The 24,553-nt window shown below is 39.9% G+C and overlaps 1 protein-coding gene across 1 annotated transcript in view; it reads right to left on the bottom strand.

Moving 5' to 3' along the window:
- Nucleotides 1-1,810: 1,810 nt before the first annotated feature.
- Nucleotides 1,811-24,553, bottom strand: part of LOC140368099 (copine-8) — a 145,836-nt gene continuing 123,093 nt past the window's right edge. Inside the window, exons 15-20 of the mRNA XM_072454978.1 lie at nucleotides 23,289-23,470; nucleotides 21,200-21,327; nucleotides 12,719-12,821; nucleotides 10,460-10,517; nucleotides 9,379-9,452; nucleotides 1,811-5,308 (exon numbers count right to left, since the gene is read on the bottom strand). Of these exons, the coding sequence (XP_072311079.1) occupies nucleotides 5,120-5,308; nucleotides 9,379-9,452; nucleotides 10,460-10,517; nucleotides 12,719-12,821; nucleotides 21,200-21,327; nucleotides 23,289-23,470 (734 nt within the window). The 3' untranslated portion in view covers nucleotides 1,811-5,119. The remainder of the gene's footprint in view (nucleotides 5,309-9,378; nucleotides 9,453-10,459; nucleotides 10,518-12,718; nucleotides 12,822-21,199; nucleotides 21,328-23,288; nucleotides 23,471-24,553) is intronic.

Raw genomic sequence — 24,553 nt, 5'->3', positions numbered from 1 at the left:
TCATACTGGTAGAGACCTGAAGTGTATTCTGCGAATGGGTCTGCTGGATGTGATATCCTTGCAGGAGTGTTGTAATGAGGTATAAATAGGCTAAGGGCATTCTTTTTTGTTCAATTTAGTCTCAACTTTAAGCGGGCCAGATACATTTTGAATAGGCAAGGCTGTGAGGTGGTCATTCTGCTTTGGCCTACTGCTTATGGCAGGGCCCCGGCCCAGAGCTCTCGTCTTGCCGCCAGCCTCAGGGCCCTATCGGAGCACTAACATGACAGACTCAATGTACTTTCAAACAGCAGCACTTAAAATCTCTTTGTAAAATTAGTTCAACAATACCTGGAGAGTGTTGTTGAGATTGCTTTTCATCATCAATTCTTTTCTTCTTTAGGTTTTCTGCACCGATAGATGTATACTTTTGGACATGACGACCACGTACTGTTGTGTTTGTGTCTTGCTTTCATTCTGCTCGCACGCATTGAAGTTGGCCAATCATCGCATGGTCCTATTTTTGATTGGCTGCATCAAAATCATATTGTTGGTTTGCTGCAGCTCCTTCATCACTGATGAGTACCCAATTAGCAGATGAATGGCCAGATCTGATGGCTTCAAACTACTGCTATACTCTATTGGAAGATTCAATCTTAAACCACCATTTCTGTTTACAAAGGGATTCTCTTGCCTCACTTCCTTGCTGGCCGCTGACAGCTCCTTAAAGTGCAGCAGAAGTGGACGTTTGTGCGGCTGTGGCTGCCTGTCCCTCTGAGGCGGCTGCTCTGCTCCTTCAGCCATGCACCCATCACAGCCAGTTTTGAAATTTGGAAAACAAAACTCTTTAGTTTAATTGTGAATTAGCTCAGGTAAAGCTATACATTGGATGTGGTAAAAAACACATATTTTAATTATCTCATTATCAATGTATGGATTTATCCTCATCATCATCAACTTTATTACAGACTCTTCAAGTCAACTGTTAAAGGCGCAATGGACGATTTTTCGGGCGATTTGAGAAGCAAGCGGAAGTGCGCATGCGCACTCCCCCGTGCGGACGGATACAACACGCACGTGCGTTTGCAACGGATCACATCTCATCTCTCGTCTCCCGTAGATTTCAGTCTTCTTATGAGTCAGCTCGAACTGTCTTTCTCCGTCTTCATTTTGTCCCGTACACTGAGGGAACTATACTATGATGGATCAATGCGCTTAGACACGGGGAAACGTGCTGCTCGTGAGGACGAGCCTCACCCGGCTGCAGGTGAGCAGTAGGTGAGTTTTATGATTGATACGTGGTAGGACTAATTGGCAGTCCACGCCACGAGGAAATAAGACTCAGATTTGGGTAAAAAAAAATCGTCCATTCAACCTTTAATACATGTGACCTATGTTTTATTGTATTTTTCTAGAAATTTCAATACAATTTTAAACAACAGTAAAGCTTACTGTGTCTGTGTATCAACATTCTCATGTATGTGGTGGTACTGTCGAATTTTTTTTGCTTTTGCTATTGCACCTCACATTGTGCACCTTAAATTGACATTGTTGTTCCTTTGGCCAAAGGAGTCTGCGATGAGACATAAGAAATTAGCTTTTGTGACATAATCAAAGAAAATATATTTATTGTAGAGAAAATTGAGCTTGCAGAATTAGACATTACCATAATTATCTGGAGCCAAATGGTGATTATCTCATCTATCAGAATGAACCAACCATCAAATTGGATTTTTATATTTCACGGCTAATCCAAATGAACCACTGGGAATCAGTAACAATTCTCAATCACCAGTTTGTGGTTGAACATACAATAAATAAGAAGAAAATATTTTTACTTTTAAATATGAATATTTATTTAAAAATCCATACTTTCATACAGAAATAGTCATCTATTAAATGTATATTAGACAATCAGTACTTCAGCCATGCTTTCACTGATTAATCACAATAATAATAAAAAACAAAAAAAAGATAGATAATATATTTTATAATTTAATTTTCGCAAAGAAAATGCACTAAAAAGCAATTTAAAAACACTGACACAAAATATATCACAATTACTTTCTTAAACAATATCTGAAGAAGGCATCGCACAAACCCAAGAAAAACAGTGAAAGATTTAAGGCAATTTTACAATTTGATATAGATTTGATATTTCAAAAGACTCAGTTTTTAACAAAAGGAACTGGTGCATCCTTTGTAAAACTGTACATGCAAACATAGTGCACGGTGTTCAGAAGATATAACAAGCAACAATATAGTATTTGGATAGTTTTAGTAAACAAAGATTTGTGTGTATACTTCACTCACTGTACATATTCAAATCATTCATGCACAAACTCAAACATTTAGAACTGTACTTATAAAGGCATTCACTCGTTCACAAAAATACAGGCTCTAATCTAGGCGTTAGCAAGCATTTTCCGATTGAACTGAATAATAGAGAATAATGGCATAAATGGTTATAGTATGGGAACACATAAGTATAACGTTTATATTATATTACAATCAAATCCTTTTTGTTTCGTTTCTGGCTGAGAATTTTTGATTCATTTTTCATTTTTCATGTTCATTTTGGCTTTCTACTGTGTCGAGAATGCACCATTTCAACCTGGCAAATATTTGCACTGATACAGCAATTTGGATTATAAATCTTTCTTTTTGGCAACAATAAACAAATCCCTGGTTTTCAGTAAGAGTTTCAATATAACAAATAACTTTTAACTACAAATGACTTGACGCTTTTGGCACTATATTGTGTTCTGTAAAAAGAAATATCTCACGGTGTCTCAATTGATTCTGCAGACTTGTTTCTTTGATGCCACCGGTTAAAAATGTCTAACGGGATCTGATCAACATTACATAATCAGGAGGTAGATTGACATTTAGATTTTTTTCCTTCTATTTACCTGGCATGAAGTAAAGCCAATTGTGTTAAAAACATAAAAAATATAAAAGCATGTCTTCGCCTTCAAACTGTTACGAAAAACTGCCTCAAAAAGTGTTCTGATCTGCTCTTCTTTTCCAATCACCAAAGCTACATACTGTAAGTGTCGCTCCCTTCTGTCCCAGATGCCTAACAGTTTGGAGAGGCGTACAGTAATGAGGTGCCTTATTTGACGCACACGAACCCAAACTGTGCTGGTTACTTGACGCCAACTGTACAACAACTCAAGCGACTAAACACTGCTGCTACTGCTACACTGTGCTACACTGGCACTGGGGGAGAAGATGGAAACAAAAGCAAAGAAATCAAAAAAAGCGATAGTAATAGTAGGATATACATTTGGTACATCAACATTTTATGTAAGTAACTGTTTATGTTCAAATTGTGCAACTCAAATAATGCAACTCAAATGTTGTTGTTATTTTATTAGATTGTGTTACACTTGTTGTGATGTGTTTGAATTTGCAGTTAAAGGTTATTCAGAAACACATAAGAAATAAGTCTATATAAAACAATATCGGACTGTTACATCTTAAATGATAGCCTCAACAGATGTAAGTAATAAAAGTTTAATTAAGTATGTGTAATGGTCTTTTTTAATTAATTGCTTGTTTCTATTTGCTAGAACCTTAACATTAAACATCATTTCTCAAAATGCACTCAGGTTCATACATACCACATACCCTCAATTCACTCAATTCAACCACAAAAAATTCTTCACATTCTTTACAAAATCTACAAATTCTTCTTTTAGAACAAATACAAATTAAGACTTGAACTTGATATCACCTCTTTACAGATGATTGGCACGGTACAAATATGCACACTAAAAACAAACATATAAAAAGCTGTATAAAAGCTAAAGGTGCGATTAAAACAGACACAATAAAATTAAATTGACAAAGCAAACTAAGGGAAAACATGTTTTCTCTGCATTTTTGACCACTGGGCTCTTTTTGCTCAAACTGTATTTAGTTTGAGAGCAGCTGCTGTTACATTTTAACATGGGCAGGGGTGTAGATTTGGACACATAGGGAGACAGCACCCCCTGGAGTAGAGGGCATCATATTGCCAAGACAGTTTGGAAGAGAGAGAGACATAGACATACAGTCACTGTGTTTCCATTCAATTTTAACATTCAAAAAAGCTTATGACCTGATGGGATTGAATGTACTTAAAATGCAATAAAAATACAAAGGGTCACTCAGAGGATCAGTCAGAGGACTTCTCGATCTGCAAAAGACGCAACCTTAAGAGAGACTGCTCACTAACTCACTAAATCAAAAATAGCATTGCATGGAAACACTGCTCTGTATTCGACAAAGTAAAGAAGGAAAGAGCCATTTAGACAGTAGGAAAATAGTCTTTGTGACATTTGACAGACATTAGGTGAACAGACAGACTCACAGACTCTCACCTCTTGCACGACGCACGCACTCATTCAAACGATGGGAGAGGAGGTAGTGCAGGGCCACTATATGCATGCACTGAGCTACACTCATGCAAAAGTCTGAATATAAACACCAGAATACAGTACGGTACGGTACAGCACGGTATGGTATGGTACGGTACGGTACAGAGGAGCTACCAGGACCTGCACTGCTGCTACCTGACACACATGCCAGGGATAGAAAGAGATAGAAAGAGGAAAAAGAGTGGAGAGTATTACAAGGTAATTGACACTGTGTATAAAAGTCAGTAAAAAGCCTTGTTAAGAGTTTACTGTAAACATGTGTGAGTTGGAAAGAGAGAGAGAGAGAGAGAGAGAGAAAGAGAAAGAGAAAGTGAACGTTATTTACAAAAAGTTCGATCAAGTAATTCCTTCGTAGTCTGAAGACATTCGATTTACATCATTCCAGACAATACACCTCTTCATCAAAATATCCTACAACCTTTTCTCTGATCACAAGATGGCATCAACTAACCCCAACTTTCCCAGATCCATTAGTATGTCCAAAAATACCATACAATTCCAGACACAAACAGGAATACTCGACACTTGGAAGTAAACAGACTCCGATTGGCCCCTCCGGTCCCCAAAAGTGCGACTCACTCACACTTCCTCCTCAGCACGAGAAACACCACTGGTATCCACGACGACAAGAGCTGGCCGCAAGGAAATGGAAGTATTTCTGGTTAAAATTCATCGTTGGCACACGTACGCAGCACCCCCTTCTGGTGGCTCAGTGCTCAGATCTGGGTTTGAAGTGGTTGGCAAGGTGGAGTGTAAGGGGGCGGGGCCGGCGAGGGCTTGATCCCGCGGGTTCTCATGTAGGACAGGAACTGGTCCGGGATTTCGGCCAAGACGTCCTTGGCCAGCCGCGCCATGCTGAGGATGTGGTTCCCTGTCCGGTCTATGTAGTCTCTGAACGGGACGAACTGGAAAAGAGGAGGTACATGGTCATTTTTTTAAAGTTACAGTTTACGTAGAGACACTAATATCATGCTTTGAGATTGCCAGATTACAATTGTGATTTTTTTTTTAAACATACTCCATTTAGCACTCTCAAAAAACATCAGAAGAAATGTTAAAATTGTAATAGCTTTTCTGCTTGTGAGCTTTCCAACATCGCTACGGTAATTACAGCAGGAAACTGTTCAAGTGTCTTTTTCACACACACAAAAGCCCAGGGAGCTACTTAACCGTCACAGTTTGCGGATCGCTGGTCCATTTGTGACCTACTTAAGTGCATTACATTCATAAACAAACCGTGCAATTTGGGGAGAATTTGTTTGAAACATTTTGGGATTGGAATACTTTGCATTTTTCGTACCGAACAAACCAAATAAGTTTAGTAAATACGGCGGATCAGAGATATTTACTGAACGTTATTGGTTTGCATTAGAGCAAACATATTACAGTTGTTCACATCTAAAAAGCATACATTCTGTAGTAAGTGTATATTTTTGAATTGGCAAACTCTGTACACAGCTGGGGTGAGATTCCATTAGATTTTCAGGTCACGATTAGATTAAAAACTGTTCTTGAATTTTGATTCAAGTGGCTTAAGAATTTGCTTTGGTAAGTGGCAAAGATGGAAAGACAATGTTCCCTTTTAAAATAAATATGTTATCTAACCTGTTGGCTTTATCCATATATTTTTTCTAAGGCCTTATTTATTTTATTACTTGGTTTACGGATCCGCCACACTTAAATGATTGATTTATACCGTATAAATAAAATAAATCATTATAATTCTTTTTTTTATGAAGTACCGCCGACAAAGCAAAATAGACAAAATTAAATGTAAAAAGCGATATTAAGTCAAAAGACAAGAGCGCGTGAAGCAATTTCTCGCCAAACTCCTGCGGAAGTCTGTGACGGAGCGGGTCTGTCCCTGCGCGCGGCCCTGGGGAGAGCACGCGCCCGTCTTTCTGTCTGCTGTGCGCCTTTATATTGCAAATACACATTTTAATCCCGTTTACCACATTTTTTTCAGCGCGTTTTGCCGCGACTGGGTGGGTGGGGGAGGGTGCACACTTAAGCATCAATTCTGTCCGTCTAAAACACGCTAAATCTACTGTTACACGCTCCTGCGCGCCGCGTCTCCCCCCCTCTCCTCCCGTGGTGCATTTTGGGCAAACCCGGAAGAAAATATCTTTGGAAATTGAAATTATAGTTATATTTATATTCTGTCCGCCTGTGCAATATAATTCCTTTCAAAATCCGTAAACCAAGTAATAAAATAACTGCGGCCTAAGTATAAAATTGCCAAAAAAAATTGTACATTAATGCTTCTAAAAAAATCAACCTTTGGCTTATTGTATCATTCAGAAATTGATTGATTTCATAAAGCTGGTCACATTTTAGTGACTGCAAGTGATGCCATGAGGATTTCACCGTTTGGTCCTGGAGTCATTGTGAAATATTACATCTGTTCTCACAATACACTGAAATGTGATATTGTAGGCGCAAACATTACAAAAGAGGCTAACGGTCTGAACCTTGAGTCCGAGCGAGTTCGATCTTTCAGACACTTTCTTTGCATTTCCGCCTCTGCGTGTTTCTATTTACATGTCCTCCACATGAGTTCCTCTCACTGCGGCAGCGTTAGCACCTCTCACCTCAGTTTGCTGCCGGATGATCTACACGTGTCACTTTGCATGTACACATAATGAGCTTGGGTTTCATCGCATTAATGAGTTGTCTCCTAATCGCCGCATCACATAATATAACGACGCCAATTTGTGCAGGAACCCCTTGCTGCGATCGGCTCTGCTCTTTGTGTCACCCCGACTTATTAACCGGCTCATAATGAGAGGCTGTGGGCCGAGCTGTTATAATGTTCTGAAAGTTCCACATTGGATTTGTTCTTGGGCATAGACTTGTGTGTGAATGTATGTATGAGTGGATGTGCAGCTTGTTAAAAAGGCAGCTAACGAGCGCCGCCGCTGCTTCTGCTGCTGCGGGGCCCACGTGAGGCAAGAAAAAGGTCTTGAGCCGAAGATGTGACAGTTGAGGAAAAAAGGTCAAAACGTGGGAAAAACACTACTTCAGTGGCTCCTGTATGTTTGTGTTGAGCGATGCGTGATACGGCACCTGACAATCTGACGCTACACAACAAAGCAAAGGAAAATATGCAGGTGTAACATAATTAGATTAGAATTGTAGATATATCTGTAGCCCGACTGTTTTACACTACTCTTCCTTTAAAAAACGTGACTTTAAAAGAAAAAAGAAAAGGAAAAAAAGAGGTCAAGCTCTGTGCCATGATGAGCAGGTGATGCCATCAGTTACAGGTGAGATCTGTGGCGAGGCAAGCCTGCCCACAGTGAGAATGCTTATTTTTCAATATGTTTTCTTTATTGTTGGCCAATAAAAAACTTTAAGAGATAGATACGTTTAAAGCCAGTACAGTGGAACCTGCCAGGCAAAAAAATAACATTGCCATAGAGACAAAGCAGGTCTCCATCGGAAAAGTTACAAAGTGTACCTTTAATACATGTAGACATAGGACATAGTCTGGAATTAAGTATAATTAAGTATAATATTACGATTAGTATTAAGTATGATTAGTAACAAACTATATAAATAATATAAACAGTAATAGCTACAAATGGTGGGGAACATAACTTCCACAAGACAATTTACATATTTAAATTTAAATTATTTGATTCTTTGTCGTTGGAAGTTGATTAAATGACACATGTTCCCTATTCCCTTATCAAAAACATGACTGGAGTAGCATTAAGCTTCATTCCTATTAGTTTGATAAATCCTGGTTAGAAAGTCCTCTCCCCTCCGAGCGTCAAAAACACATAGCTCTGAATCTCCTTGAAAACATAACGTTTTCTCGGCCTGCGACGTGGCTCTGAGAATCCTCTCTGCTGGTTTATAAATCCATAAATCCTCTCCAGACTTGTTCTGTAAATTTCAGCCATCTAGTCACGATCAGTACGACGGCATGTTAATAGAGAGTGAGACCGAAAGAGACCCCTCGTCTCTTTTTCAAACTTCCACATTATATCCTTTAGAATTATGCATGATCTCATTGCAACAATTCATCCTTTGTCATGTCACATCAAGGTCACTTTATCTCAGCTGTCTTCTCTTACATTTGACCATAATGCAATGTTCTTTCTGCTTATATGTGACTTCTTTCAGACCTCCTGCAGTCCTTTACAGTTCAATAGCTGCTCCGGAGTCACCAGGCAGGAGCTCGGTCTCGACCATTGTAAAGTAAAGGACAGGCTACATGGTATGGGTGGCGTGGGCGGCCTGTCTGTACATCCAGCTGTTCCATTGTGAACTGCAGGCCTGAGGTGAGCTGCTGTCAGTCCTATCCACAGGCTCAGGTGGTGGACAGTGACTCACTATTGGAGACAGCGTCGCACTTTTGGTAAAAAAACACCAAAGGTCAGAGAAAAATGTGGAGAAGACATTGAGACTTAAGCTTGGTTGCTTCACAGGTCCGCGACGTTAGCGAGGGTCCACGCAGTGAAATTGAGTCATTTTTGCTGACATCCCCCCTCAAGCTGTGTCCCCGAGGACGACAGCGTCAGGGAATATTGTTTAACTATGCGGACGGTCCTAGTAGCACACTCCGGTTTATATTATCTGCAGCCGCATGAAACGCACCGACTATAAATTCTGCCAAGATCTTCTCCGCTGCACTCTGAGTGGGAAGTATAATCTAAGCTTAAAGCTATATCAGTGTTGCGTGTGTTTTATTATATTATAATGTCAAATCATGTAAACAATGTAATTCAATTTGTGATTTTATGGACTAATTAGCCAGGTTAATTACGAGTAAAGGCCACCTTTAATCAATTTAGTACTGTATGTGGATGGATAAACAGCTGATATTTTATAATTATTTAAAAAAAACTAAAAACTTTAGTTGCTTGTTTACGACAAAGATTTTGTAAAATGGTCAATTCTCATTTTTAGAGAAGTAGAAACATGTTTTTAATCATAATTTGTTTTTTATATTGAATATTGCACAAACCTGAACAATGTCTCTCTCGGCGTATCTTCCTCTGGAGGAGATCCGGATTTCATCACCGTCTAACTCCACCATTTCTGAGGGCAACAAACAATTAACACTTTTAAGACAATGTACAGCTTTTACACTGAATAAATTGCAATCTATGATTTTAAAGAAAGTAGCATAATTCAATATGGATAAAAAAGGAGGAAAAATAAAGTGTATTTTAGATATAACATACATAGATATTGAAACAGCAACTCTTCATCATTCTTTTAGTAATAGTGACATGTCGAATTAACAGGGTTTTTTGGTTATTATTTCATTTCCATTTGTTTTAGCGAGCATGGTTTTTTATGAATTTACTCTGAGGAAGGAACATAGCCATTCCGTAAAAGACAGCATTTTAGGGCTTTTCCAAAGCTTTAGGGCCAATCTTAAAACAGACACAAATCCTGTACGATTTAAAATTCCACCTTTCAAACCTTCAAACATGCTTTTATCACATACAAAGCTAAAGTAATTACCATCTAGGTTTAATCAGATTACTTGAAATTAGAATATATACTTAGATTTCAGTAGCTAAGAGACTATTTCAGATGTATTAATGTATTAACTTAATTTCTAGATCCTAAAATAATTCTTACAGTTTTCAGTAAATAAGTTTTTCATACTTTAGATTCGTCAACTAGTCAAACAATTATTTCCATTGTACATTGAGATGTCTTAAATACATTATTTAACCAAATAAAGGTTTTAACAAGGGGACTGTGTACAGTGTTTCATTGATGAAAGTGAGAAATGGTTTTATCATTTTTGGACATTTTGATTTAATAATGGCACTGTCTTATATATAATAAGGTCTTTTGGCATGTGTTTTCGAGGCTATATGGTCCAGAAAACAATGATCAAAATACAATTGCAACCATTTTTTATTGTTGATTAGTCACGATTACGATCAATGAATGAATGAATCGTTACAGCCCTGAAAAACAATTCTAGATATTGCTTTTCAAATATCTTGAAATGAGCCAATACAAATACAAAGATTTTTATTCTGAATTAAAGTCATTTTACCACACTTTTTGTTTCATCTTCTTACCATTAAACTCTGCTGGCCCCACTCCCACAATAATGATGGACATGGGCAGACAGGAGGCCTAGCAAAGAGAAGAGATCTGTTATTATCTGTTATCCAAAAGTTACCATCACGAGGCGCAACATGTGATAACAGTACACCCCCCTCCGCTCCTTATACTTCTGCCTATACACAGCAGCATGTAACTGTGAAACGTGTGTGTGTGTGTGTGTGTGTTGGCGAGCATATGTGTCTTCTTTGATGCCTCGCTCGTATGGCACCACCCGGAGCGCTGCGTGGGTCGAGACATCGCGCCGTATAATGTTACGGGGACCAATAGGCTGACGGCATACAAATGACGGACTCCGAAAGCGATGTGTGTGTGTTGGGAGAGTAATGTTGTGACCCAAGGAAGCGGGGGACAGATGATACAAAACATTTATTTTGACGATGCCTTTAGGACGAGTTCTTCTTCTTCCTGCCTCTGTCATCTGCTGACACATCTTTGTTTTCCCGTTGGGTTTAGTTTGTTTTGTTTGTTTTGTTCTTTTTCCTCGTCTTCAAAAAGCAAAAATCTAGGGAATTGTGGTCGTTTGCGGTTCATTTTTGTTCTCGTGTTGCCTTTCCTATAGTTTAGGTTGAACGTGACAGTGATGAAGAGTGCGCCGAGGGGTGTAGAGTATGTTGTCAAGGTGCTGGAGCTCAGAATCAAAGCCTGGATTTAAAAATGACCCCCGGAACAGTATATGATGCAGTACGCTGTCAGTGCTAATGGGGATCTATTAAACAATGATGATAAGTGCAGGGTTCAAAAAGAGGCGTACATTAATAACTTGTAAATGTATGCATTTTAATTATGTATGACTATTGTGTGTTATACAAGCAAATTTAGCAATTATTTAAGTAACAGGATTTCTTCTGCAAACATTTTTTAGATCTATATGTAAAAAATAAATAAATATAAAATTGATTGGAAATAGTGGGGCCAGAATACAGCACGTCTATGCAACATATTGGTTTTGGTTGGCCAGGCAACCAAAGTTCTTTCTTTTGGGTTTGTGCACAGACTAGTCTCCTAATGTTATAACGAGTAAAGACATAAATATTATGACAAGTAGATCCTAAGTGTTAAATTCTAAAGTAAGTAAGTAATCCTAAGTAAATCCTAAACTTGGCACAAAACAGTTTGACGAAACCATCTGGAAAGTCAATTTTAATTAGTTTGTTTAAGGAAAAATATCCCAATACATTTGTGTCCCTAAAGAAGTGTTTTATTTATTTTTAGCATTTTTATGAAAAAACAATGTTATTTATTTCTCACAAAAAAATAGGGTTGGAAAAAAGAATCTGCTTCCAAAGAAATGCAACTTAATGCTTCAATTCATGAAACACATTCAAAGGTTTATTGTGTATTTTACCATCTAAATTCATGTTGAAATGGGTTTAGTCTGAGGGAACTCCGGCAGTTTCTATGATTAAACCAGTGGGAGCAAATACAGGTGCACACATACAATTCTAAGCATATTTTAGGATTATACCAGCACGTGCTTTACAGATGCAATTTGATCAGCAGCCAGCAAAATATATGCTTAAAAAGCTTGCATAAAAATAGCCCTTTGACTTAATCGAAATACAACCTGAAGTAAGCACATGCTGAGGGACCAGCGTTATAACATAAAACAGGATTTTATGTATAATATGTTTACTTATGACTAGTTTTTTCCTTCATTCATCTATAGCACTTTACATTACAGCACTGTAATGATATGGTAACAAATTGCAATAATATGGTTTTATTAAGGTAATTTCTAGGCAATTCCCCAAATATTACAGCTATAATGCTACTCTGCAAAATATGATCTATGTGCAATAACTATTTCTGTAAAACGTTTCTAATATTATGCAGTGGCATTGTTATTTCCAATTAATAAAACAGTAACAACAAAAAAGTCAACTTTGTAGCCCTGATTTCTCTTAATTTAATAAAATGTACCAAATGTAAGTTAAGTGTTTCATATAAATAACTCAAACAAACACCAATCTTTGTTCTGATGTTATGTAGTTTTAAATGGAAAATTCCCAGTATGATAAATGTATTTGATCAAATTAAACCCAAATGAAGTATGGACAGTATTCTGTGCGATATCAAGCCTCAGTGCTGCTTTTTGTCAAAATAGAATCACGTACAGAAGAAGGTCTGGAGAAGAGAGGAGTCATCTCAATGGGACTTTCCTGGTTAAATAAATGTTGACTCAAAATAAATCATAAATAAATAATGCTCACATTGACGATGGACTCCTTGGTCTGAGCCATGTCTGTGATCACGCCGTCTGTGATGATGAGCAGGACAAAGTACTGAGAGCCGTCATTCACGGAGGAGGCGTATCTGCACAAGAGACAAGGGGAAACCTTAAAAACACGTACACACAAAGAAAAGTTACATTCCAGTATGTCAGTCCCACAATTTAGATAAATATTAGGTTTCTCCAAAGCAAGTATGGCCCAACATTCATCACAACCTCAAACACTGACCTTTATAACAACAGGCTTCTACTCACATGAACATTCAAACTAAATTAAACATTCAACCTCCCTTCAAAACTCATTTATTAATTTATCATTTCAACAGTGAACACAATGATTCATATAATATAATACTATTTTATAAGTACATTTCCATGCACACAAAAGAAAAGGAGCAGAAAGAAGAAAAGCCTTATGAAAATATCTTCCCTTTTCTTTAAATAAAGATAAATAAAATACAGTCTGAAACACACTTGAGTCACAATAGCTTATTATACACATTGTGATATACACAATAGAAGATATTCACAAACCATTTATCATGTTTTGTTTGTTTTTTTGACAAGGTAAACACGTTTATTTGAGTACAAATCGTGCAACAAAACAATTCAAGGCGACAAAATATCAAATGTGTTCAGTCGCAGCAGCCAAATGTTTGATAACAGAGCTACTTATTTCAATAAAGTTAATATTTCAAACATTCCATTTTGATGATTGGTCGTATTATTTGGACATGACACAACCAGAATTGATCAATTAGATTCATCCTCATTTTCCTATTACATTTTCCTACCCCATTTGACAGTTTGCAACAATTTATTAGCCATTCAACGCAACTAATAATCAAAAAAGGAGGTCTTGAAGCTCTCCTTTTTTATTGCTAATAAATTGTTGATTACATGTGCTGTACCACAAAATACTCCTCTTTTCTCTTCTCTGGAGGGCTCAAGCTGCCCTGGTGTCAGACATGATTTGGTCCCTGCTCTGGACTGCGCAGTACGTTATTACTTACGACTGTACATCCTTCAGAAAAGTAATAGAAATGTCCATCTTCACAGAAAAGTAGGCCAGGGAAACTAGCAAAAGCGCCACGGACAACCTTACTCTTACACGTCATGTCACTTTCTACTCTTACTTCTCTTTAGGCTCCGTCTCCTGTACATTTCTAACAAATCAGTTGATTAATAGAAGCTCAGGAGGGTTCTCATTTTCCCCCGTGATATTACGCCTGACCTTTCGAAGCCGTGCTCTCAAACGTATCTGATATTTACACAGCGATGTCATGATCCTCGTCTGTGTCATCTACGCATCGTTTTCTCACAGTGTTTTTCTGAACCGTTTCAGCATCAAGTGGCGCAGACCTCTTTAGAAATGATACAATGAACTTTTCCAACAATGTGTCGATCCTCCAGGTGAGATTTGGACTTGGGTGAACTTAGGTGAAGGATAGAAGAAGATGTGGTGCAAAGATGAGTGTGATTCAGAAGCGCTCGATGGAGAGAGATGGAGCTAGACCTAAGAATGAGTGAAAGGTCAGAGATGGTCTAAAACACAGATCCAGAGCAGAGAGAGCAAAAGAGCCTCGTCAAGACTTTTGTAAAATCATATTCCACGTTGGTTTGCAGTGTTGGGTTCTAATATACTGAGAATAACAAGACATGATATGGTCGTGAAAAATAAAAGTATCTACAATTACAAAACTAACAGATTAAAACACGCCTGTCCCTCAAGTTCCCCCAGACCGGTCTGCCCCTCGTCTGGGGGGTTTCTCACACACAGGACAAAGAATATGAATATTCATAAGAAGGTGGATCTTCTCTGGCACCAGCCGTACCAGGCTGTACCTTCCAAGACATCCTAATATGGTCGTGAGATGTGACCCTTGACCCAGACAGTGAAGTTGGGGGAGAAGCAGACACAAGCAGACAGAGCAAGAATGTGGAGTGTGTGTGTGTGTGTTCAGTATGCAATAACAATGAAAGGTATATTAATACCTATATTAATATGCATTACAATATTAAATGCTTATTAATTACAACAGCAGCGTGTCTGGGTCATTCATTTCAAATAACGCAGTCAAGTTTTAAACGTTTGCTTTGGAAAACATCCTACTATTTTTACTTTAGCTGACGTTATGTCTTTCTTGCACAAATCTGTTGGTCTGATGATGCAAGCGTTTATGTGCATTTTTCAACTCGTCTTTCTCAAGTTCCCCAGGAGAACATCACTGCAGCATTAGTCAACCACAAGTTTTCTTAGTCGACTCATTATTTTCTTTAGATATATATAGGATTTCTATGAGACAACAACAGAAAAGAAAATATATTTTGTGAGCTAGCTGAAGATTTGAGAGTGACTCATAAATGTAATCTACTACTTTTCTGAATAAATAGTTGTGATCCGTAAACTCTCGTTCAGTTGTGGGCTTGTGAGTGTCAGATACATGATTAGATTATAGAGATTTGAAAGACTATTTTTGAGAGTTTTTTGTATTATTGTCTTGGCTCTGAGTCCCCCGGCTCCGGCCCCGCCCCCCGGCCGGCGCCGTACCGCGTTTACACAAAGGAGGAACTCATGAAACTGCGGAGAACAGTCGTCTTACCCGGAGATCGTCACGTTATCCCGGCGGACATCCTAAGGAAAACGCAACGAAGCAGACGGGCTGGACGTAAACTCCGAGAGAAGAGAGGAGAAAACAGGAAGTCGGTTCCCGCCGTAGTCATGGGTAACGTGAGGTCCCTTCAAAATAAAATGACGGAAATAGCGAGCCTCATGCGGTCCCAGAGGATTTATAGGGACAGCAGCGTCTTGATTTTCACAGAGACCTGGTTAACAGCAGAAATGCCAGACTCTATTGTAGGTTTGGACAATTTTCATCTGCTGCGGGCGGACAGAACGAGAGAATGCGGGAAGAAAAGAGGTGGAGGTCTGGCGGTGTATGTGAACACGAGCTGGTCCAAACCCGAACACTGCACAGTGAGGGAGCAGCTATGTAACAAGGATATTGAACTATTGGCTATTGGCATGAGGCCATATTATCTGCCCCGGGAGTTCTCACATGTGATTTTGATCACAGTCTATGTGGCCCCGTCTGCCAATGCTGAAAATGCTTGTGAAGCACTGCTCTCCTGCACTTGTAGGCTGCAAACACAGCATCCACAGGCTCTCTTCCTCATCTCTGGTGACTTTAACCACGCTTCTCCCTCTTCTGTTCTACCAACATACACCCAGTATGTTACCTGCCCCACCAGAGAGAATAGAACATTGGACTTGTTTTTTGCCAACACCAAGGAGGCTTATTCTTCTTCCCCCCTCCCTCCCCTGGGCAGCTCGGACCACAACCTTGTACATCTGAGGCCTGTGTATGAACCCATCGTGCACAGGCAGCCTGTGGTGTCCCGTGAGGTGAGGATGTGGTCTGCTGAGAGCGAGGAGGCTCTGAGGGACTGCTTCAGCACCACTGTCTGGACTGAGCTTTATGACACACATGGGGAGGACATCAACACCATCACAGAGTGCATCACGGACTACATCAACTTCTGTTTTGAGAACATTGTTCCCTCCCGGACGGTGCGGTGTTTTCCAAACAACAAGCCATGGATTAACCGTGAACTGAAGGCTCTGCTGAAGGAGAAGAAGAGAGCCTTCAGGTCAGGGAACAAGGAGGAGCTGAGGACTGTGCAGAAGGAGCTGAGGAGGAAGATCAGGTAGGCTGAGGCCGGCTACAAGAGGAGGATGGAGGAGCAGCTGCAGCAAAAGAACATTCAGGGAGTGTGGACTCACCCATCCCCCCAGCACACGGTCCCCCTGCCAACCACTGACTGTCACAGCAGCACAGGTGAGGAGTGAGCTGAAGAGGATTAAAGTGAGGAAGGTAGCAGGACCTGATGGCATCAGCCCCAGGCTCCTTAAGTCCTGCGCAGATGAACTGTGTGGAGTTATGGAGCATGTCTTCAACATGAGCCTGAAGCTGAGGGTGGTACCACAGGTCTGGAAGACCTCCTGTCTGGTACCTGGGCCTAAGACACCGCGCCCCAAAGACCTCAACAGCTTCAGGCCAGTGGCTCTCACGTCCCACCTGATGAAGACACTGGAGCGGCTGGTCCTGGACCACCTCCGCTCCACCGTGAGCTCAGCCATGGACCCGCTGCAGTTTGCATATCGGTCTGGCATCGGAGTGGAGGACGCCGTCATCTCCCTGCTGCACCGCTCTCTCTCTCACCTGGAAAAGCCTGGCAGCTCTGTGAGGATTCTGTTCTTCGATCTTTCCAGCCCCTTCAACACCATCCAGCCGCTGGCTCCTGAGGGACAAGCTGGAGACGGCTGGTGTGGAGTATGACCTGGCAGAGTGGATCCTGGACTACCTCACAGACCGACCCCAGTTTGTGAGAGCCCGGAACTGTGTGTCTGACACTCGGACCTGCAGTGTGGGGGCGCCCCAGGGCACTGTCCTCGCGCCCTTTCTCTTCACCCTTTACACTGCAGACTTCAGACATGACACGGACAGCTGTGTCCTGCAGAAGTTCTCTGACGACTCTGCCATCATCGGACTCATCACGGACGACGATGACGAGGAGTACAGAGGACTGGCGCAGGACTTTGTGGACTGGTGTCAGCGGAACCACCTCCTCATCAACGCGGGGAAGACCAAGGAGATGGTGGTGGATTTCCGCAGACGCCACCCCACTGCCCCCTCACCAGTGAACATCCAGGGACGGGACATTGAGAGAGTGGACTCATACAAGTACCTGGGTGTTCATCTGAACCACAAACTGGACTGGACTCATAACACAGACGCACTGTACAGGAAGAGCCAGAGTCGGCTCTACCTCCTGAGGAGACTCAGGTCTTTTGGAGTGACAGGGCCACTCCTGAAGACCTTCTACGACTCTGTGGTGGCATCAGCTCCTGTACGGTGTGGCCTGCTGGAGCAGCAGCATCACAGAGAGGGAGAGGAAGAGGCTGGACAGAGTCATCAAGAAGTCCAGCTCCGTCCTGGGCTGTGCTCTGGACTCGGTGCAGGAGGTGGGGGACAGGAGGGTCCTGGCTAGATTCACATCTATGCTGGACCATGAGTGTCGCCCCCTGCAGGACACTCTGTCCGCTCTGGAGAGCAGCTTCAGTGAGAGACTGATCCACCCTCGATGTGTGAAGGAAAGGTTCCGTAGGTCTTTCCTTCCTGCTGCTGTCAGACTTTATAACAAAAACTGTTAGTACTGAACACTCGCAATACTGACCTAACCTAATACTGATGTGCAATTCTGTCATATGTGCAATTGCTGTTGGAATTCATGTGCAATTCATGTGCAATTACTGTGAAATTCATGTGCAATCTATGTGCTGTCGTGACACATATTCATGTGCAATTACTGTCGTGATCACATGCAATGGTATTTATGTATTTATTTATTTATTTGTCTATGGGAGTTTTTATTTATTTATAGGAGATCTTCTACTGAAAGTGTTTTTCAGACTTCCTATAAGTGATCTGTTCTTTTCTTCTGTATCTACCTCTGTATCTACCTGCGTTGCACCAATGAAATTTCCCCATGTGGGACAATAAAGGAATATCTTATCTTATCTTATGCCCTATCGATTTGAAGCTTTGAAAATGTTTAAATAAAGCGAAATGAACAATGTAATGAGATCTTTAATGACTTCCATGAGAACAGGAGCACACACGAAATTGCTTTGTTACCGCTGTGAACCCTCCAATTAATTTTGAATATGATCTAAAAGTCCAAGTTTTTATTTTGCAATTTCTAATGAAGTTGAATCCCTTGAAAGACGTGTTAATTCTCGCAATACTTTCAATCTTACAAACTAAATGAAGTGGAGCAAAAACATTTATAAAGTACGTACAGAAACGCGAGTTGAGTTTGTTTAACTTCAGTGGAATAATGTAAGTGGCACAGCTTGATATGTGTTTGGTACAAGACTTCAGAGTCAAACCCAAATCAATGCCAGCGCAAACAATGTTTCTCCTCATTTTCCAGTCCTACAAACAGCATGATTTCTTGTTATTTAATATTTTCCTCAAAGCAAAGGGAACCCTACTGAAACGGTGTGAAATAGTTAACATTCACAGAAAGCTGTAGAGAAATGACATTAATTATACAGTGCCATGTTGCCGCTTATGTCCTCATTTTCCGCCTTCTGCTTCTTCAAGTGTAACGCTACAATTAAAGTCTTGCTAAATCTTTCTCCAAAAATACGTGAAAAGCTAACGAGACTTCAGTTCAGTTTTATCTTTTTAATTACAGGCTTTCCTCAATAGGTTCGAATGCGCAGTTTTCCTAAAATGTGGATTTTTGTCAGTGCAGCACAAATCAAAATAACATGAAACAAACAGCTTCAACACTTGGGAGCTTATAACAAGAACATACATGTTGAGAGTGTCAATAGGGGAATAAATTGAATTATGTGAGTAGAAAGGCCGTAGGATGAAACTGTGAAAAGAACAACTATCCTCCGAGTTGTAATTAAAGTTCACGGCAAGAAATGTAACGTTATGGGAGACAAGGAAAAGCTTTGGGTTAAATCGAATGGACGAATTCATTGGAATGTTATTTTGACTCCAATCATAGCTACATAGCTCAGCGTGTTCCACAGTATGGCTTTAAACTTAAATCTCCATGGAGACGGTATTCTTGAGCAATAAAGCGCATTATCTGCAAATTGAAGCGCGTCCGTCTGAAGGAGTCAGATCTCTCCTTCACTGTGGAACTCCTCCAGGTTTTTAATTTTTCCTTGCCAAAAACGAGGGTCTAAGGACAGGGGAGCTTGGGACATTTGTTTAAGTTCATGGGATGCTGGGACATTTGTCTAAGGACATGGGATGCTGGGACATTTGTTTAAGTTCATGGGATGCTGGGACATTTGTATAAGGACATGGGATGCTGGGACATTTGTTTAAGTTCATGGGATGCTGGGACATTTGTATAAGAACATGGGATGCTGGGACATTTGTTTAAGTTCATGGGATGCTGGGATATTTGTATAAGGACATGGGATGCTGGGACATTTGTTTAAGTTCATGGGATGCTGGGACATTGTATAAGGACATGGGATGCGGGGACATTTGTATAAGGACATGGGATGCTGGGACATTTGTCTAAGGACATGGGATGCTGGGACATTTGTCTAAGGACATGGGATGCTGGGACATTTGTTTAAGTTCATGGGATGCTGGGACATTTGTATAAGGACATGGGATGCGGGGACATTTGTATAAGAACATGGGATGCTGGGACATTTGTTTAAGTTCATGGGATGCTGGGACATTTGTATAAGGACATGGGATGCTGGGACATTTGTATAAGGACATGGGATGCTGGGACATTTGTTTAAGTTCATGGGATGCTGGGACATTTGTATAAGGACATGGGATGCTGGGACATTTGTATAAGGACATGGGATGCTGGGACATTTGTTTAAGTTCATGGGATGCTGGGACATTTGTATAAGGACATAGGATGCTGGGACATTTGTTTAAGTTCATGGGATGCTGGGACATTTGTTTAAGTTCATGGGATGCTGGGACATTTGTATAAGGACATGGGATGCGGGGACATTTGTATAAGAACATGGGATGCTGGGACATTTGTTTAAGTTCATGGGATGCTGGGACATTTGTATAAGGACATGGGATGCTGGGACATTTGTATAAGGACATGGGATGCTGGGACATTTGTTTAAGTTCATGGGATGCTGGGACATTTGTATAAGGACATGGGATGCTGGGACATTTGTATAAGGACATGGGATGCTGGGACATTACCAAGTCCCTATGAACATTGTTTAACCTTTTCTCACTGTTGCCCTTCAAGGCAACCGCAGCTCTTGCCTCCCAAGAAGGAGATCATGGGTTCGATTCCCGGACCAGACCAACATCACATGATCTCTCTGGGTGGAGTCTGCATGTTCTCCCCGTGTTACCGTGGGTTCTCTCCGGGTTCTCCGGCTTCCTCCCACCGTCCAAAGACATGCATGTGTTAGGTAAAATTGGTGACTCTAAAATTGGCCCTAGTGAATGAATGTGAGCGTGAACTGTCTGTAATGTCTATGTCTCTGTGTTGGCCCTGTGACGAGTTGGCCACTGTCCAGGGTGTACCCCGCCTAAGGCCCGAAGTCACTGGGATAGGCTCCAGTCACCCGCGACCCCGAAAGGGAACAAGCGGTAGAAAATGGATGGACAGAAAATGGATGGATGGCGTACTTTGGAACATTCCAGGCAAAGCAATAGAGATCATTAATTAATTGGACTCCATATTTGTGAGCCAAGGGAAAGTGTCCTTTATCTCCCCCTGCCGTTAGCGAACAAAGCAACGACCAAGAAAAAACATAAAGCTTTAACAATTGCATTTGATACAAATGACATGCAGTCAAACTTTACCACTATAATACAGAGTGAAAAGAAAAGGAAAGTTTGCATAAGAGGCAGATAGAGCTTGCAGTTACCTGGCAACGTGATTGATGACAGGCGAGAAGTTGGTTGGTCCGTAAAGCTGCACTGACTTGAGGCTCTGGTAATAAGCCTCCATCACGCCCTCTATCCCGGCACAGTAGGGGTTCTGAGGGTTTCCATTCTGGAAAAAGAATTATTACAAGAGCTGATTATTAACACCATAAAATAAACCGGCCACATATTTCTTCAGTCATTACTTCCACCAGGATTGTTATTTTATATTATATCATACAAATTTGAATTAAAAAAAGCAAAACTGAGCGCTACTTTGAACATTTAAAATTGCATAATAAAAAGTGATTCTGGAACATATACATGACTTAAAGGTAGAGCTGGGTTGAAAAAATCTATTTTCCGATTTTTAATTGATTCGCATATTAATGACCGATTATCGCTTCGTACGTCCAAAGATCGATTTTTTTTTTTTTTTTAAATAAAAATTATTTACTACATTTCCCTCAGTGAACTTCAATCTACCTTCAAGAAAGATTATACAGGACTCCTGGATTATCTTTCTTGAAGGTAGATTGACCCTTAACCTTTTCATCAGTCTTCCATCAGTAACTACCAATACTTGTAAGATTTGCTGTTCAATATTGATATAACACTAGTTTTAATATGTTGCTTCTCTACACAGTCATGAAGTGAAGGAAACTGTTCAAATACTTTTTTCATTTTTAATAACATTAACCCCCGGATCAAATCGAAATCAGATCGAAATCGGAGCGAATCGGATGGGATCTGAGAAATCGAAAAAAAAAAAAAACGATTTTGAAACGTAAAAATCGGAATCGAATCGATTCTTGAAATTTGAATCGAAACCCAGCTCTACTTAAAGGCGTAATGGACGATTTTTCGCCGATTCAAAATCTAGGATATTATGTTTTGAATCATTAATTGCTCTGGGAATTTCATCACCCTGAAACTCATAGATAAAATCTAAATTATTCTTGAGGACTTACTAATGAGTCAAGTCAAATTTTAAATACCATACAAATGCTTAATCCCACCATGCATAACATTTTTAATTTTTATTTTCAATTAGCTTTTTCGTAGCATTTTTTTTAACTATAAACAATATATTCAATATTCAAATGTTACAAACCTTCCAAACAACATTCACAAAATGATCAAAATTTTGATATATTGCCCAACTCTAGTAGCATATTTAAATGTTTGGTGCTCAGCGTCAAAAATTGGATTGGTGGTCATTCCAGGCTTTGGCTACAGCACAATTAAAGGTGTTCTCATTTAGTTTATATTTTTGGAATCGGTATGGTCATATGTGCAGGTCTGTGCTGTTAGTGGCACTTTTACATTGGACAGACATGGTACTTCCACAGTACACTTCAGTACATTAGATACATAGTACTTCCACAGTACACTTCAGTACATTAGGTACATAGTACTTCCACAGTACACTTCAGTACATTAGATACATAGTACTTCCACAGTACACTTCAGTACATTAGATACATGGTAATTCCACAGTACACTTCAGTACACTATAGACATGGTACTTCCACCGTACACTTCAATACATTAGAGACATGGTGCTGGACAACAGCCTCTGTACTCTCTGCAGCTCTGCATGTACGAGTGTAACAACCTGTTGACCTCGTCCATAACGCTTGCTGAGCTTGAGGCTCATGTCAACGAGAAAACACCATCAGTTTTCGCTCTCAGATGCAAAAAAAGACATATCAGACTTTTAATTTAACCTTCTGCATATTTCAATACCAATACTTCCACCAGACTACAATAATGCCTGTCCTTGATGTTTGTCCCTAAGTCCACTCTCTATCATGATAAAAACTGAATGAATAACTTGAATTTAGAATTTGAATCTGTATTTGAGTAGTAGTAGTAATATTTAATTGTCAATGGGGTAAAAGTAAAATCTCCTTACACCTTTGACAATATTACGACTAGGAATATGTTGCAAAAAGGGAAATAATTGTCCATCTAGTGCCAATAAATAGATCTGAACGTGTCAATACGTCTTTATTTCAAGTGATTTTATCTTGAACTAGAAATACATTTTTGCAGTGCTCTCTCTCTCTCTCTTTCTCTCTTTCTCACCAGGGCAAATTCGTGGGAAAGTCGGCCGTCCGGGGGCAGCTTGGCCCCAAAGCCCAGCGCGGGGAACATTTTGTCGCTGTCGTAGTCCTGGATGATCTCGCCCACAGCCTTGAGGGCCATGGCATAGGCGTTCAGCTGGTACGGACTCATGTAGTGCAGAGAGGTGGGCTGGGCGGGGTTACCTACAGGAACACAAACAAGTACAGATATCAAGCATATCGGCAGAATATGCATTAAGAATAACTTTCCACGGCATGTAACAGTTGCGGTCGTCTTATATTGAGTTGTTTAATTCCATTCAGCAGGTGCAATAACGTCTCTGGTGGAGGGTTCGTTACCTGCTTCTCTCCATGGCAACTAATTCACTTTTTAGTCTTTGTTTCACACAAAAAAAAAGCTCTCAGTCAAAGGAAATATAATTATATACTGTTTTAAAGTACATATGGCATATTTTTATGATGTTCTAATTTGGTGGTATAATAGATATAAATAATAATAAAAATACAGGAAGTACAGCATAACAATGACACAAATGACTATGCAAAAGTTTGGCACAATTTGCACAGAAGGAACACATTTTGCTCTACCCTTTAAACATTGATTTTAAAAAATGAAAAGTGTCTTATATATTTGAATTAGTCCAATAATTTCAGTGACTATGGACTCCCCCAGCACTCCCTAAATATTTGGTATTTTGTTCCTAACCCTATAGTAACATAATATATAATCAAAAATAAACATTTCCTTAACTTAAAAAAAAAAAACTTAGCACTAAGAATACTAAGCTCCACCCCCTGGACAAAATGTTAAACCGTTTACAAAATGATTACTACGTAAGTAATAGTTATGGAATTTCCTAGTCTGATGTCATGACATATCAATACAAAATTCCCAAACTGGGAAAACATTTCAAACGATGATCATGATCATAAATGCGCTTTAGTAATATGAGTATTCCGACCTTTCATAGGCACTTTTGTAATCATAGGCTCATTTTATTTCTTTGTTTTATTGGTTCATTTATAATATTATTATTATGTGAAAATGATCCAGTCGATACAGTTTTAATTGTTGCTGTACAATCCTTTAGATGAATGACGCCAAAATGTCAAGTGACTGGTTTCATTGATTACTTGAAAATGCCAATTAGTTCAGGGTCAGAGGGGAAAGAATTGGATCAATATAACTAATATCAATACAATGCTATGTGTTTATATTGGTTATTTTCATGCACAGACACGCTCTGACTCACAAACGCTGTTTAA

The sequence above is a fragment of the Eucyclogobius newberryi genome, unplaced genomic scaffold, assembly GCF_026437365.1.
Source record: "Eucyclogobius newberryi isolate DKJ021-1_F unplaced genomic scaffold, fEucNew1.0.hap1 SCAF_2, whole genome shotgun sequence".
NCBI lineage: Eukaryota > Metazoa > Chordata > Actinopteri > Gobiiformes > Gobiidae > Eucyclogobius > Eucyclogobius newberryi.
This window is presented reverse-complemented; position numbering and strand designations above follow the sequence as displayed.